This window comes from Lampris incognitus, chromosome 13, assembly GCF_029633865.1.
Source record: "Lampris incognitus isolate fLamInc1 chromosome 13, fLamInc1.hap2, whole genome shotgun sequence".
Classification (NCBI taxonomy): Eukaryota; Metazoa; Chordata; class Actinopteri; order Lampriformes; family Lampridae; genus Lampris; species Lampris incognitus.
The window spans coordinates 20,888,893-20,906,751 of NC_079223.1; the positions used below are offsets into that span (position 1 = coordinate 20,888,893).

Genomic DNA, 17,859 nt, shown 5'->3' on the forward strand with positions numbered 1-17,859 from the left:
TGTGTGTGTGTGTGTGTGTGTGTGTGTGTGTGTGTGTGTGTGTGTGTGTGTGTGTGTGTGTGTGTGTGTGTGTGTGTGTGTGTGTGTGTGTGTGTGTGTGTGTGTGTGTGATTTCAGCATGCCAGTGCAATGGCCACAGCAGGTGTGTGAACGGCAGTGTGTGTGAGCAATGCGGGAACCTCACCACCGGGTCCCATTGTCAAAACTGCATGGCTGGTTACTACGGTGACCCCACCAACGGAGGGAAGTGCAACGGTGAGTCCAAAGCCAGCTGGCTCAAGTCCAGAGTGTTCTCTCCCCCCCCACAAATATTCACGTATAAGCAGAATGTACACCTTCAGGGATACAGGGTTATTTTAATCTTAACAACTGGCAGGTCTGATCTATCAAGTAAAGCAAGCAACTGACCAGCTATCTGAGAACTATCTCCCGTTGATCGGTTGAAAAAATCTTGGTGTCACCTTTGTCACCTTCTCATTTGATCCCAGCATCAAAAACATAACTAAGGCACCCTTGTTAAACATCGCCACATTACATCCCCTTCTTTACCCAACTTGTGGCTGAGACTCCCATCCATGCCTTTGTAACATCTAGAAGTGACTACTGCAGTGCCCTTCTCTTTGGGGTCTCATGCACCCAGAACTCAGCTGCTAGGATTTTCATCCATGCCTGGCCCTAGGAACAAATATCTCCCTCTGTCAGTCAACTACACTGCCTCCCTATCCACTTTTGCATACAGGAGACAATACACCTCCTGGTCTTGAAGTCCTTCCATGATCTTGCCCCTCCCTACCTCTCCAGCCTCTTACACCCATACTCACCAGCTCGATCACTCCATTCCTCCAACACCATCTACTTTCTGTCTAAAAGTCTGTTATTATAATATTTAGGGTGACCTATCTAAATCCAGTTCTAGGGGGCATTCCTTTCTTGGCAGTTTGCCTACCCCTTGCCTTATTCTTACATAAAATATGTATTGTCTAAAACATTTAAACACACTAACAAACAAAACTGCATTCAGTTCAGGTATCCAGCCTACCATTATTGCATTTCAAACTCATCAGAAACACAGCCATTGACAGGTGACAGACGTTGACGAGAGATTGTAATGCAGTACATGAGAGCGACCTGTTGGGGGCAGTGGTTAGATGCTGTGGGTCAGGGGTATGGCTCTTGTCAAGCCCAAGATAAACAAGATGACTGACATGGCACTTCAGCAGCAGTAGCGAATGTTACATGTGTAGTTTGGACATGTCTGTGATGTCGCCATTGCGGGACTAGCATCAGCAGCTTAGCCCGGGGTCTGTGCTCCCGGTCTGTGCTGCCCTTTGTCTGTGCTCTCATCATTTCTAGTGAATAGCAAAGAGCTTGGGTTTCTCTAGGAATCGAGGATTGGTGGAGAACGTTTCATAGTTCTCTCTCTCTCTCTCACTCACACACACAGGCACAAAGACAGTCAGGTAGGCAAGGGGACACAAGTATATGTTACAGTGGGTGTGCAAATAGACACAGACATAATGACACATAAAACATGTAAACATGTACAAAAGCATCCTAGTTTTTACTGGTTGACATCCTTTTATCCATCTGTAATCATGTTTTGCCATGCAAAAAAGCATGACAACAGTAGATTAGAATACAGACAAACAGTAAGGCAGAACGTTCAACAGGAAAGACAGACGGAGAAAGAGAAGTAGATTGGTTGAAATACTGTATGTGTGTGAGGAGTGAAAAACAGAATGAGTGTGATCCACAGAACAAGTAATTTGTGTATGTGTGTGTGTGCTTGCATGGGAGATGTGAGCCTAGATAGAAATAAGGCAGTGATGGTGAAGTAAAATGAATGAACAAGTGACTGCTTGGGTTGATGTGTGAGCGAGTGCGATAGAAGGAGAGAGAGGGAGGGAGGGAGGGAAAAGTGAGAGGGAGGTGCAGTAACATCACTCTTGGTGTGACAGATGCACGTTTTGGCTTGGCGGCGGCGTGACATTAAATCGCTCTTAATCATTTTCTTATTTCCTGAGTTGACTGGTGTCTCCGTCCCTGGCGGCTAGCACAGAGCAGGGTGCTGATAGATGCACGTCCCTCTCCTCCTCTCAACTGGATAAATATCTCGTGCTCTCTCGCTCTCTCTCTTTTTCTGTTGTTCTTTTACTCTGCTTTCTTTTTCATTCTTTCCTCTCCATTTCTTTCTCTCTCTAATTCTTTATCATCCTACAGTATCATATTCTGTATTATTTTTGCATGTTCTCTGTGAGTTTGATATTCAGTGCCTTTTATCTTGTGGCATTGTTCCCATTTTTCGCCATTTTCTCACCGTTTTCCCTTTATCCTAATCCCTCCTCTTCGCTCTAACCTGGGCTAATGTTGTGCTTCTTAAAGCGAATTGATAGACATGCCTTTCCCAGCCACACCTCCCCGGTGCTTCTTTATTGGCTAGATTGACTGTACTGGCCATATACGCACTCATCCGGCCATATATCCATCTAGCCATGCCTTCTTGCATCTATCAACCCTTCTCTCTTTACATCATTCGTTTTACATCTGGCCCATTCCCTCTCTCAGTTTACTGTAAGTCTTTCGGTCTGTCTTAAATCCCCCCACATCCATTTAGCCAACATCCACTCTTTTTTCCCATCAGCTTGTCTTTCACTTTTATTCTCTCACTCCCTCGCTTTTTCTCTGTCTGCCCCCTCCCCTTTTCTCTCTCATCCCTCTCTTTCGCCATCTCTTTATCTCTTTATAGAAGAGACAGCTAGATTTACCTTGAGGTAATAGCCAGGGCTCAATGATGTGTGGTCAATTTGAATTTTGAGCGTTAGGAAGACGGTTCTCTCTCTCCACTCGGGAGGGGTTGGGCTTTAAGAATATAAGGTTATTGAGTGGAGGGGCTTGTGAGAGAGTTAAACAGAGTGCAATGAAGGGAAAGACATGAGTGAGAGAGGGAGACAGGGAGTGGAAAACCTTAACCAAAAAAAAAGAAGAAAGAAATGGAGAGAGTGAGTGAGTCAGGGACCAGAGGCAGCAGGCGAAGAAACAGATCCACGCAGAGAGATATACAAGGTTAATATAGCAGGAAAGGACAGCTACCCTTGGTTAGAAAGAGGATGGAGGGATGGCAGGAGAGAGGTGTAGAAATGGAAGGATGGCTAGAGAGATAGAGGCGGAGGGCAGACAGAGGAGAGGGGAATTTGTCCGTCCCCCTGTCCCTGTGACAGATGATTAACTAACCTTGTCAAACGAGGATGGAGTGTGAGCGTGCACGTGACTGTGCACAGTGTCTGTTATTGTGCGGGGAATTGCAAACGTGTCTTAAAGTCTCCACTTCTACCCCTTCTGACTTTTCTATCCACCTTGTCCTGAGCGTACGACTTCAAATTGAGCCTTCACGTGCAAACTTATGTGCCCAACAATCAGTTGGGTGTTTATTTTATCTTTCTGTCTGTCCCTCTTTCTCTACACAGTAGAGGACGATATATATTTTTTAATATATATATATATATATATATATATGTAGTATATATACTTTATTAATCCCCATGGGGAAATTCATGCTCTGCATTTAACCCATCCTAGCTGTGTAGCTAGGAGCAGTGCAGTTTTGATGGTGGGGGAAACCAGAGCACTTGGAGAAAACCCACCGTAGACACAGGGAGAACATGCAAACTCCACACAGAGGACAACCTGAGATGACCCCAAGGTTGGACAACCCCAGGATTTGAACTTTGAACCCAGGACCTTCTTACTGTGAAGCGATAGCGCTAACCACTGGGCCACCATGCCGTAAGATATATAGGGAGAAATTCTTTATTTCCCCTTTGGTTTTATTTGTTGCTAATTTTTCCGTAACGGGGGGGGGGTGGAACTTTTAGTTTTTAGTTTTATTCATTGTGGGAAGGGCTTTGCTGAGCATCTTTGCTCTTTTTCAGCAGCCCCTCACTGCTTTTTGCTATTGTAGTTGTAAGCATCGCCACCTGAGAGAGAGGGATGAGCACCCATGTCGGTCCCATGTGTGCATTGAAGCAGTTCTACTGGTGCCTTGCTTAAGGGCATCCTGAGAATAATTGGTCACATAGAAGAAGGGTTAGTCATCCACTTGCATGTTTGGCAACATGTATTGAAAACACCCGCTTGAAAACACATACACCCTCTCGAACACACATGAGGCTGGGGCACATGCACAGGAGCAGGAGTGGGCAGTACCATGAAAGACTAAACACATTTAAAAGAACATGGGGTACGTAACCCAGTGAAGTGAAATTCCACTGATAATACAACATCTTGAAGGCTTCTTTTCTGAGTGTGAAATCCGTTTCTGCTGTGACAGCCACAATCTGTCAAGTTGCACCAGGGATTTCTAATTTTAGGTTCTGCCATTTATGTGTCGCTGCAATGCTTTTACAGTTGTACTCATTAGGGGCTCTTAAGTCTGCATGTCTAACTTTGTTTTTTTGCTGAGGTTGAATGAGAAAACCCTTTTCAGTTTGAAATAGCTGTGCTGTCCTCTCAGTTATGACATGCTATGAAGGTAGCTTTTGCAATTCACGTTTTTCATTGTAGTCTTTTGTAAATGTGTAAATAAATGTTTAAAATGTTTTGTGATGCTTTGCTTTTGTTCAGGGTGGCATAATGGCGCAGTGGTTAGCACCGCCACCTCACAGCAAGAAGGTCCTGGGTTAGAGCCTTGGGGTTGTCCAACCTTGGGGTTCATCCCAGATCATCCTCTGTGTGGAGTTTGCATGTTCTCCCGGTATCTGTGGTGGGTTTTCCCCCGGGTGCTCGGGTTTCTTCCCACAGTCCAAAAGACATGTATAGGTCAGATGAATCGGCCATACTAAGTTTTCCCTAGGTGTGAATGTGTCGGCCCTGTGATGGACTGGTGGCCTGTCCGGGGTGTCTCCCCGCCTGCTGACCAATGACTGCTGGGATAGGCTCCAGCATCCCGTGACCCCAACTGGGATAAACGGCTTGGATAATGGATGGATGGATGCAATGCTTTTATTGCACGTTTCAGACACATTTGGAAATTCAGACATGGGTCGGTCATTGAGTAGTTGAGTGATAGTCCCCTTGAAGCTAGGTAGGCAATTTTATTGTTTCAAAAGCAGTGTAGTCCTTTACAGTCAGTTCACTTAACCAGTTCCCATGGTGTAAGTATATTAATCAGCACATTCAACTTGAGTTATTTGATGTGAGGCGTGCATGCATCCTGGGGATGCGTATGGTGGGCTCTTGTGTAGAGAAGAGTTCAGACATGGGCTCTTGATAGTGCACCCTCGAATCAATTCACTTTGGTATAAATTTATCTAGTCTTCAGTGTTGTATTGATAAAATGGTGAACGTTCCTGAGCATTGAACCACAGACATTGGCTGTTCAAGCAGTTGCTCCTGATGCACTTGTATACCTTTTTGTTAATCTGGGATTCACTGACATTTCTGGCAGTCAAACATATGGTCAGAGTGTGCAGACCAAAACCTGTGTGTTCTTTATTGTAATTTTCATGTTGTTTTGTTTTACCCTGTTCATTTCAATTAATGACTTAGCAAAAGAAAAAAAAGGACACATAACACCCCCCCCCCAGTACTGCAGGTAAATACGTTTCTCTCAGGAGGACGTCCTATGAAAGGTTAAAAGCTTGATGATGTCACACCAGCCGTGTTGTAGAGAATGGAACAGCTGTATTAAATGAAATGTCACCACCACAGACAATATTCAACTAATCTTTTTGTTTTGAAACAATTTTTAGATTGAGCAAAACATTTTTTTTTAAACTCATCTCAGGATTACTGCGGAGTCGGTGATGTCAGGTTGGTCAAAGGGCTCCACTATTGCCTTCTAAATTGCCTTCAAGGAAAAGCCTTAGCTAGTCTTATTGCTCCTTATTCATGTTAATCTTTGTGAATCCAGTTCTTTACTGTAAAATGGCATTCAGCCACCAAGACCTCATGCAGAACAGTTTTATTGCTTTCAGAAATGTTGCATGATGGGTGTCCGGATAGCGTAGCAGTCTATTCCATTGCCTACCAACATAGGAATCCTGGTTCAAATCCCAGTGTTGCCTCCGGCTTGGTCGGGCGTCCCTACAGACACAATTGGCTGTATCTGGGAAGCCGGATGTGGGTTATGTGTCTTGGTTGCTGCAGTAGCACCTCTTCTGGCCGGTCAGGGCGCTTGTTGAAGGGGAGGAGGAACTGGGAGGAATAGCGTGATGCTTCCATGCGCTAGGCTCCCCTGGTGAAACTCCTCACTATCAGGTGAAAAGAAGCGGCTGGTGACTCCACATGTATTGGAGGAGGCATGTGGTAATCTATAGCCCTCCCCGGATTGGCAGAGGAAGTGGAGCAGTGACCAGGATGGCTCGGAAGAGTGGGGTAATTGGCCAAGTACGTACAAGAAAAAAAGGGGGGAATCAAAAAAATTTATTTTTTGCATGATCCACATCAGAACCCCCCCCATGTATGGATGGATGGGTAGACAGATGGATAGATAGATCTAACAATGCAGTCTCTACCAAGCTCTGACTGAAAGTGTACTAAACTTCAACATTGTGTCCGGGTTTGGTTACTTGTCTGTGAGGAGTAAAGCCAAGCTCTGCAGAGTTTATAGCCAGGGATCCAAAATCACAGGCTGCACATGGATCCAGCTCCCAGAACTGCATGCAAAAGCAGTACACAGAATGGGCAACAAAATCCTTGATGACACATCCCACTCCCTTTATACCTCTTTTTAGACGATGCCGTCAGGGCGGAGGTTCAGAGTCCCCTGTGCACGGAAGTGTTGTTTTAAAAAAATCCTTTATTCTTACTTGCATTGCACAGCTCAACAGCAACATTGGAGTAACCTACGGACTTAACAGAGCTGAGCTAGCATTTCATTTTCAGCTGCCACCGGTCAACTTTTTAACTTAACTTTTAACTCTTACTCCTTTAGTACACCACTTTTACCGCAGTTTACCTTTTTACTGCATAAGATTTTACTACACGTACTCTGTTGTCTTTTTATGTGCATGGTGGCCCAGTGGTTAGCACTGTTGCCTCACAGCAAGAAGGACCTGGGTTCGAACCCCAGGCCGTCCCAGGTCCTTTCTGTGTGGGGTTTGCATGTTCTCCCCCTATCTGCGTGGGTTTCCTCGGGGTGCTCTGGTTTCCTCCCACCATCAAAAAGACATGCATGTTAGGGTTAATACTCCTGTCTGTGCCCCTGACCAAGGCGATGGAAAGAAGAACTGGAGTTGGTCCCCAGATGCTGCACCACAGCTACCCACTGCTCCTACACAATAGGATGGGTTAAATGCAGAGAACAACTGTCACTGTAACCTGTACAATGACAAAATAAAATGGCCTTCTTTCTTCTTATAAGTACTGTATTGTATCTCTATGTGAGCTATGCACCAGCGAAAGATATATTTCTATTATTGCCTGCATTCATGTACAATAAAGTACCACTTTATAACAAAGTAACACTTGTTTTACTACTCCATCTCTCTTTCCCTTGTACTGTCTTTCTTGTTCTCATTGTCTCCCTAGTTGACAGTCTGTTCTTATCCGTCCTCCTGCCCTTGTCTTTTACCTTTTTGTTTCTGTCTGTCCCCATCTCTCCCCCTCACTCTTTCTCCCCCTAAGCCCCCCTGCCCAGGTTTTTTGATGTACTGTGTCTAAGCAGGGTGTGACTGTGTGAGTCCTTTGCGAATGTGTGTTTAGTGCGGAGTTATGGAGATGTTGAGTGCAATCTCTGCAAGCTACTTGCAATACAGCGACATCAATCAAAGAGAGGGACAGACGGCTCAGCAAGGGGTGGTAAATTCTTTGTTTGGTTTTTTTTTTTTTCCTGTGTGTGTGTGTGTGTGTGTGTGTGTGTATACTATCCTGTGACTTATAGTATTACTTACATAGAGGGAGCTGTGGCAGGGGCTTCATGTATCAATCGTTACTATGGGCAAATTTGTTCTTACACACCCATGGAATATTTTTAGCCCTCAAGATTGTCCTGACAGTCGGTAGCAAAGCATGATGGTTATTTGTAATTCCTTCCTCCTAACATCTATTGTCTACCTCTTGTAATGAGCAATCGCCCAGGCCTGCAAAGACATCAGTGTTGGCCAATCGGTGCCTAAATCAGGGGTTACCCAGGTTCTGCACTGGTCTCTGAGACAAACTTCAGGGCTGAAAATCCCATGGGTGTGTAAGAACAAATTTGCCCCATAGTAACGGGTGATACACGAGGCCCCCAGGTGTTTCACCTGTACTGGTAGTCTGTATAAAGAAGAAGATGGAGATGGGTGTGTGTGTGGTGTCTCGTTTTGTTTGTTGAAGCTGCCACAGACAAGTAAAGCTAAAGAAAATCTACTACTTCTGCAGTCCTGAGGCCTCATTGATGTTTTTTTGGATACACTATGTTAGAGTGTGTGTGTGTGTGTGTGTGTGTGTGTGTGTGTGTGTGTGTGTGTGTGTGTGTGTGTGTGTGTGTGTGTATTTGCAAGAGTCCACAAACGGCTGCCCGCATTGGTTGATAAATGCTGTTGTGTGAGTGCATATTTGTTTGCATGCATATTTGAACATGTTTGAAAGGATGCATGCACCTGGCAGATTCCATTGTTGTTGAGTGTGTTGTGTATAATATATCTATACCAGTGTGCATACACTATGTTTTTATGTTTGTGTACGTATGTGTGTACATGTATAGGTAGTGCAGATGGTATAAAAGTGTTGCGACGAGTGTGTATGTAAAAATTGTAGGTGGGTTTTCGCCAAAAATGTGGGTGTGTGTGTGTGTGTGTCCAGCTGTACATGCATATGTGTTTTCATACCTGTGGAAGCCTGCGGGGAAATTACAGCCTACCCAGCATTCTTTGTGGTATCCAGTCATCTTCCCCCTGGCAGATCTATTCCTGGCTTCCGACTCGCCTAAATGTAACTGTTTGCAACACATGCAAACACTTTTCAACACACGCACGCACGCACGCACGCACGCACGCACGCACGCACGCACACACCTTATCCACACATTTTGTGAGCATGACCTTTGAGTGCCTTTGAGTCTTGTAATGATGTTGGGGTCAGTGTGATTTGCTTGGTCTAGATGTGAGCAGTGTCTTTAAACCTCTGCACCCAGCAGTTAATGTGTAGGGCACACACTCTTACGGAACTAGTAGGCTTCAAAATGGCTGAAATGAAACGTCTATGTAGTAGTTACATTTGGTTGTCAGATTTTGAAGGCAGACGTCCATGTGGTTGTCGTCTCCATCACAGTTCTTCTGAACCTGCCCCACTTTAAGTTTGGCTCTCTCTTGGTGCTGTTAAGACCTAAGCTCAGCAATGCAATCCTCTTTTAAACTGGTACATTTGAAAACGTTACTAATTCATTAACATATCAAGTTCAGCTGAAGGAGGAACATTACATGAAAAAGGTCTCCAAGATATCACAGATAGTTGTGTGCCGACAAACTAAAACCCTGTGTTTTTACAGGGATCACCTATGTTGTGGGTCCATAGCTCAGAAATCCCTGAAAATGGGTCCAGGGTAAGCATTGGCTCTGTGCTGTCCTGATGTGGTGTTGCTATGAAATGGTTCCTGCACGCTGTGCCTGGATGCTCACAGAGCATTTGTACATTCAGCAGGTTGTTTTTGACAGTTCATGTTAAATGGGAAACCAATGAAAGTGCATATTTGCCTTTTGGATAGTCTATTGGCAAGGTATTCCTCCATTTCCAGCTGCACTTTTGAGGCAAGTGATATGGCCATCCTAGCACCCCTAAGCGCCTTTCCATTCTCTTCCTGTGGTGTCTGCCTATGTCAATATCCTGTCAATGTGTTTATACAAACACTTACACCCCTGTGATCTTTTCTTTTGTGCTCACTCTTTCCCTTCTTTTGCTCCCTCCTAGTACCTTCTGCAAACTCGGCCAATCCCAGCACCTCCTCATTAAGCACAGGATAGGCCCTTATTCTCACTTATCCAGCAAAGTTTCCATGTTCGCAAAATCATACAAAGAATAGGCATCAAGTCGGCTAAAAGTGAAGGACAAGGATGTTCATGATGACTAATTAGACTATACACGACAGTGGACATATCTGATTCAGTGAGGGGTTACAAGTCATGTACAGGTTTCTGCAGTGGGGGAGAAGGTGCTAATCATATAACGATGTTGGTGCGAGAAGAAGGGTGGTGGAAGAGATTTATGTTTGTTAGCAAGGGGCTGATTGTATTTTTGTTTGTGCATATGTATGTATGTATGTATGTATGTATGTATGTATGTATGTATGTATGTATGTATGTATGTATGTATGTATGCGCATGTATAACTCTACATGCTATTGCTGTGTTGTTGCCTCATTCAAAAGCTTATCATGGTTTCATTTAACAAAGTAGTTCAATCAATGGATCATAAAATATTAAATCATACCACATTAAAAATAAGTTCATTCAGTGTATTTAAAATCATAAATAATATGCATATCTGGCATGTTTAGCTTGCGGATGATTGCTCACTAGTTTTCCTCTGCGTTTGATCACATTACTACTATGCCTACTATGCCAATGCAAACTACTAGCAAGGAATCTGCTTTAGCTAGATAATATAGCTTCAATGGAAATTCATAAAATTTTCAGCTTTGAGATGACACTGGTAAAGATAATGCAACACTCATATCTCTGTGAAGGGGGCGCACTCCATAGGATATCCTACATTTTTAAAAACTTTTCAAGTTGGCACCGACATTACCAGTGGACCCCGCCACATGTGAGCAGTCCCTCTCTGCAGTGCACCATGTAAGTAACTAGTTGAGATCAATGATAGACCAAGAGTGGAGACACTTAGATTATGTCAATATGAGAATCTGGGTTATATGATCATATATGAGAGTACAATGTGTGATTGTATTGAATATTTGTTTCTATATGTTGTATGGGCTATGTTTGTTGTAGGTAGAGTGACATAACTAGAAGTTATTGGGTGTTGAATTATTTTTGGAAATTGATTTTAATAGTATATTAGAAAACAAAAATCCATCCATCCATTATCCAAGCCGCTTATCCTGCTTAGGGATGCTGGAGTCTATCCCCGCAGTCATTGGACGGCAGGTGGAGAGACACCCTAGACAGGCCGCCAGTCCATCACAGGGCGCCCACACACACACACACACACACACACACCTAGGGACAATTCAGTATGGCCGATTCACCTTACCTACATGTCTTTGGACTGTGGGAGGAAACTGGAGCACCCAGAGGAAACCCATGCAGAGGACGACCTGGGATGACCCCCAAGGTTGGACTACCCCAGGGTTCGAACCCAGGACCTTCTTGCTGTGAGGCGACCACGTTAACCACTACGCCACCGTGCCGCCTGAAAACAAAAATGTCTTCACTAAAAATAGCTTCCTTACCCTGTGATTGTTTCACCTGCTGTCTATGCCAAATGATATCTGATATCTTCTTTTGCTTTTGGTTGCTCCCCTTAAGGGTCGCCACAGCGGAGCATCCGTTTCCATCCGTTCTTCTCCTCTGCATCACGCCAAGCATCTGCATGTCCTCCCTCTCCACATCCATAAACCTCTTTGGTCTTCCTCTTGCCTGGCAGCTGATATGGCTGTTTAATACATATGAGGATGCTATGGCTGATATATTCCCTATGTTCCCTGATGTAGTCCCTATGTTCCCTGTTATATTCCGTTAGAATATGTATATTCCCTTCAAGAATGCTTCAGTAAAGGTTTTGGTCAGCTTGCATGCGTACACACACACACACACACACACACACACACACACACACACACACACACACACACACACACACAGACTTTTCTGATTGCAGTTTTCAGGGATAGGTCTTACCTTACCTGTTTTGCATCAGGTTGTTCTGCTCAACATCTTATTGGCTTGTTCAGGGACCTGCTGTGATGCAGTCCCATTTGGAATCATCAGCATTGTCGCACTAATGCCTGGGAGTGCTGCAGTATGTGTGGTGCTAGATTTAAAAGGGTTAGACAAACCAGTGTCTACTGGTGATAATGTGGTCGAGTGTTAAGAGAAATGGCCTTTCAACTCTGACACAGCTTCATCCTCCTGTGCTGACATCGTAAGTGTCCTCCTCGCTGTTATATCTTGCAGTGGCTCCAGCAAGATATGTTTTATTACATATTTGATTCTCATGTCAAATGGTCCATTTTACTTATAATCAGTCTCTGAATCCATTTTATTTGCCAAAGTAAGACATTTAGACAAGGACGCTGACCTTGAAACTGACAACACAGAAATTTTATAAGTAATATACATATAAAATGATTTAGTAGGATTGTCTGCCCTGTCCAAACGTACTTGCACAAGTACACAGTAAAACTTCGGCTCTGTCCTGTCCTTCATTTTTAATGGCAGTTAGCTGGGGCACAGACAAAATGATGGAAGGAGAAAGACAGCAGGAAACCAAAACACAAGCCACAAATCACAATTAATTTATTTGTATTGAAAACGAGTTCCAACCTTGTTATCTTATTCATGAAATCATTATTTAAACTTGTCACTTTAGCGGCGGGTGGTCGAGAGATAGTGGTAGAGTTAAAGTGACAGGTAAAGAGGATTTTACCCCGGGGTTTAGTGGAGCACAGCAACAGCACTGGGAATATACAGCCTGCCTGCTCCGTTGCTCCTTCTCTTAAGGCTGCCCTCTGTATCTAACCACACATTTAGATCACTGTGTGTGTGTATGTGTGTGTGTCTGTGTGTACAAAGGCAAGATGATTAGAGCGATAGAACAACCCGTTATCCCGCAAGAAACGCAGTTATCTTCATAAACCCTTCTCAAAATTTCCAAAACTATTGCTGTGTCTTTTGTTCTATGGTCAACTCTTTCCTAGGCAATAACAGTTGCAACCCATCAGTACTCAAAGACCCCCCCCCCAGAGTCAATTAAGAAAGTAAATTAAAGTTGAAAGCTTTATGAGTATTTATATCGTGCTTGACGACTAAGTTTTTTTTAGTTTAGATTTTCTTTTTCTTTTTAACATCTCTATTGACGCACAATTAATACCAGAAGAATTGACAAACTGGGATTTAAATGCAGTGAGGGTAGTTATGCGTTAAATAGTTTTGAACTCTAAGTGATGATTTGAGAAAATAGCGAGTTTGGAGAAATATTATGGCAATTTACATAATTTTTAGAGCCACGGGGCACCTTCATCTCTCCATTAAATTACTCCCTCTTCTTGTTTTGTTTTTTTTTTCTTTTTCCAGCAGACCCCTGAAGAGCAAGAGAGCTGACTCCAGAAAAGCATAACGGCGATCGTCTCTTAATGGTTTCTCCCAGACGTGCTTCCTATCACTGTCTGTTTTTCTATCCGAGCTGTCTGAGACACGCGTACACGTACACCCACACTCATCCACATACTCGCACAGATGGGCTACCCAGCAACTGTCTGTGTTCTGCTTCTCCAACAGTCACAAAACACACTAAAACTTTACCACACCTGAACCACGAGGATCTGTTGTGTTGTGTGTGTGTGTGGAGACAGTGAGTTGAGAAATTGCATTCTCTTCACGGGGCGTGCACAAGTCATGGGAAGTACGACTTAGATCCGCTCCTTGCTAAGAGAACCGACCTTTTAATTTTTTTTGTTTATTTATTCTGCAGATTATTTTGGTCTTGTCAGCGGCTGTGCTGTGAGATGTGCACTTCTGCCTGTGTGCCCCTTTTCAACCAGTCTCTCGCTCCCCTCTTTGCTTTCCTCTGTCGCTGCCCTTACCCGCTCTCTCCCACACATCCAAGCTCAGTCTCGGTTTGCTTGCAATTGAGCCTGATTGTGTGCAGACTGGTTAGAGTGGCTGACTGTTTCTCTTATAGTTAAAAAGTGTTGTGTGGAATAACTGACTGACTGAATGAGTTAGTTATTGGACCCACTGTGTTCCAAAACCAGAAAGCAGTAGGATACTGTAGAAAACCAATGGAGTTAAGTGAGCTTTACAAAGATATGCACATAGCTCAAACTTGTTCTTACTATTTGGTAGGTACATCCATTTACTGTAGCATTTAGTCCAGGATAAAATCTTGCAGCTGCTGAGAATAATACAGTTCTGACAGACGTCCTCTGTCCTGCAGTTTTAGCTCACCATCATGCAAACTAGACCCCTTGCAGTTTGCTTATCAAGCTGGCATGGGTGTGGAGGATACAAAGCTCTTTATCCTCGACAGAGTATATAAGCACCTGGAGAGACCCAATTCTTATGTGAGACTTATTTGCCGACTTCTCTTCGGCTTTTAACAAGGTGTAACCTCACATTTTGATCGAGCGGCTTGCTTCTTGTTTTAATTTACCTGATCAGCTTTTGATGTTGCTTTCAACCTTTTTAACAGACAGAACCCAGCAGGTTTTAGTTAACGGAGTTATGTCCAATGTCCTGGTCCCCCCTGCTTTTTATTTTGTATACAGACAGCTGCAGGTCTTGTAAAGAGGGTAGCTACCTGGTGAAATTCTCTGACAATACCACACTTTTGTCTCTTCTTCGGGGCTCGGAGTCAGATCACGGATGTGCCCTACCTGCCTTTGTTGATTGGTACGATGATAACTTCCTTGACCTTAACGTGTCAGAAACTAAGGAACTTATCATTGATTTTAGGAGAAACAGTGATAAACCCAAAGCTAGCGCTATCTATGGTGAGGATGTTCAAATTGTTAACACTTATAAGTACTTGGGAACCGTGTTTGACTCTCCACTCAAGTTTGATGTCAACACAGATTCGATTGTCAAGCATAGACAAAGAATTCACTTAGTGCGAAAGCTTAACTCCTTTAATGTCTGTAATGCCGTCTTGTGTATTTTTGACCAGTCATTTCTTGAAAGTCTTTTAACTTTTTCCTTTATTTGTTGGTTTAATGGGTTGTCTGTGAAGGACAAGAATAGCCTAAACAGGTCTGCTCCAAGGTAATCGGAGTCCAGCAGAGACTTGCGTTCCCTCTGGAAGAAACGTGTGGCCCAGAAAACAAAAGGAATTATTAGCCAATCTGACCACATCCTGTCCAGTGAATTCACTGTAATGCCCTCAGGCCGGCGCTATAAAGCGCCCCCTCAGGAAAACAAACCACTATTCTCAGTCCCTGAATCAGAAAAGTTGTAGGGACATATCCCCAACGTCCCTACCATAAGTTATACCCATGCATGTGGATGCTTTCACTTCAGAGTTTTTAAACATTGCTGAGGTTTTTCATTTAATACATTATCTCTTAGGCCCATAATTGTGGTCACATGCTCAATTTAGTTTAGGTTTCTCCTAAAACGTTATAGATTCATACAATGCCCCCCCCCAAAAAAAATAATTAAAAATTTAAAAAAAGAAAAAATTATATATATATATATATATTGTGGCAAGAATGAGGAAAAACACAGGAGACCAAGGCGAGTTTGATGTTTATTCCTCAACTCCAAAAACCAACTGCAGCAGGAACAACCCTGTGCCGGCGAGCCCGGGAACGTAAACCACGCCCCCAGCTCACAGTCCTGCTGGGTGAGAGGCATAGCCCCTAGTGTCCGCCACACAGCCCCCCCCCCCCGAACACCCAGAAGGGACTCCTGGAAAGAAAATTAGTGTCTCACTGGAGGCTTAAGCAGCCTGCCATAACGGCTGCGCCGTCCCTCAGCCGAAACAGTAGGTGAAACACAGTCCAAAGCCGGCTGAGAAGCAGAACGCTGAACCCGTGAAGACACTGCCGGGGTCCTGGAAGCAGGACGACCCCGACGGGGAACCTGGGCCGGAAACACAGCTGCGCCTGCCACCCTGTGCGCCGGTTTAAGCCTATCAAGCGTGACATGCTCCCTACGCCCACCCATATCTAACACAAAACCCTTAGGACCCGTCTCAAGAACCCGAAATGGGCCATCGTATGGGGGTTGGAGGGGCGAGCGGTGAGCATCATGCCGTACAAAAACAAAACGAGCCGACATGAGCTCCGCAGGCACGAACGACCGCGGAAAACAGTGGTGAACGGGGCCTGGAACCCGAGTGCTGTCGGACAAAAAAGGATAAACGGCCGGACGGGGTCGAGGAGCGGAACTCCCAGGCAAAAATTCCCCAGGGACGCGGAGCGGCTGACCGAGCACCAGCTCAGCGGGTGACGCATCGAGGTCCTCCTTAGGAGCCGAACGCAACCCGAGCATAACCCAAGGTAAACGATCCACCCAGTTACCATCCGAGAGCACAGCGCTGCCTTGAGCGACCGGTGAAAACGTTCACACAAGCCGTTAGCCTGAGGGTGATACGCGGTAGTGCGGTGTACCTGCACACCCAAGGATCGCGCAAGTGCTGACCAGAGCTCAGACACGAACTGGGGGCCCCTGTCTGAGGTGATATCTGACGGAGTGCCGAAACGGGCGACCCAGGAGGAAAGAAAAGCGCGTGCAACATCGGAGGATGTTGTGGAGGATAGAGGGACAGCCTCTGGCCACCTGGTGGTCCGATCTACCATTGTGAGCAGGTGCGTAAAACCCTGTGAAGAAGGTAGAGGGCCCACCAGGTCCACATGCACGTGGTCGAAACGTCTGGCCGGGATCGGAAACGGTTCGAGGGGCGATTTGGTGTGCTGGTGTACCTTAGCACGCTGGCACGCTACACATGCAGCTGCTCACCCCTTGACGTCCTTGCGGAGACCAGGCCAGACGAACTTGGAACCGACCAACTTCACCGACGCCCGAACTCCAGGGTGCGAGAGGGAGTGAATCGAATCGAAAACTCGACGGCGCCAGGCCACTAGAACAACGGGGCGGGGACGGCCGGTGGAGACATCGCAGAGGAGGGCAGGACTGCCTTCCTGCATCACAGCGTCCTCTAGCTTGACACCGGTACACGTTGACCTAAGGGCAAGGACGTCCGGGTCGCTGGGCTGGTCGGCAGCCATAGCGGAGAAATCCACACCGAGGTGCACAGGACACACAAGCACACGCGACAGACAATCGGCAACAGGATTGGACTTCCCGGCCACATGCTGAAAGTCCGTTGTGAACTCGGAGATCGCCGCTAGGTAGCGCTGTTGACGAGCAGACCACGGCTCAGTCACCTTGGACATGGCAAAAGTCAGCGGCTTATGATCCACATAAGCCGTGAATGGGCGACCCTCCAGCAGGAAACGGAAATGCCGGGTTGCAAGGTGCAGTGCCAGCAACTCCCGGTCAAAAACGCTGTACTTGCGCTCGCTATCCCGCAGTTTGCGGCTAAAAAATGCGAGTGGCTGCCACGCATTCACCACACGCTGTTCAACCACAGCCCCCACGGCTATGTCAGATGCATCGGTTGTTAAAGCTATGGACGCCGTGGGTGTGGGATGGGCGAGGAGGGCAGCGTTTGCCAGGGCGCACTTAGCTCCGTCAAAGGCCTGGACCTGTTCGGGAGTCCAGTCGACAGGGTCGTTAGCCTTCTTAAGCCGCAGGGCTTCGTAAAGTGGCTGAAGGAGGTGGGCAGCGCGAGGGAGGAAACGGTTATAGAAATTCACCATGCCCAAGAATTCCTGTAATGCCTTAACAGAGACTGGGCGGGGAAATTCCGCCACCGCTTGCACCTTAGAAGGCAACGGGACCGCGCCTTGCGGCGAAATGCGGTGACCCAAGAAGTCAATCACCGGCAGTCCAAACTGACACTTGGCCGGGTTGACTATCAGGCCGTGTTTGTCCAGACGACGGAAAACCTGTTTCAGGTGCGCCAGGTGCTCTTCAGCTGACGGACTGGCCACTAATATGTCGTCGAGATAAACGAACACGAAATCAAGGTCACGCAACACCGAGTCCATCAGCCTCTGAAAGGTTTGCGCTGCCCCCTTCAAGCCAAAAGGCATGCACATGAACTCTAAAAGCCCAAACGGGGTGATCACTGCGGTCTTGG

At 45.6% G+C, this 17,859-nt stretch overlaps 1 protein-coding gene across 1 annotated transcript in view; it reads left to right on the forward strand.

The window, feature by feature from the left end:
- The window catches only part of atrnl1a (attractin-like 1a), a 436,027-nt gene that overhangs the window by 137,273 nt on the left and 280,895 nt on the right, over positions 1 to 17,859 (forward strand). Inside the window, exon 20 of the mRNA XM_056291780.1 lies at positions 118 to 255. Coding sequence (XP_056147755.1) covers positions 118 to 255 — 138 coding nt within the window. The remainder of the gene's footprint in view (positions 1 to 117; positions 256 to 17,859) is intronic.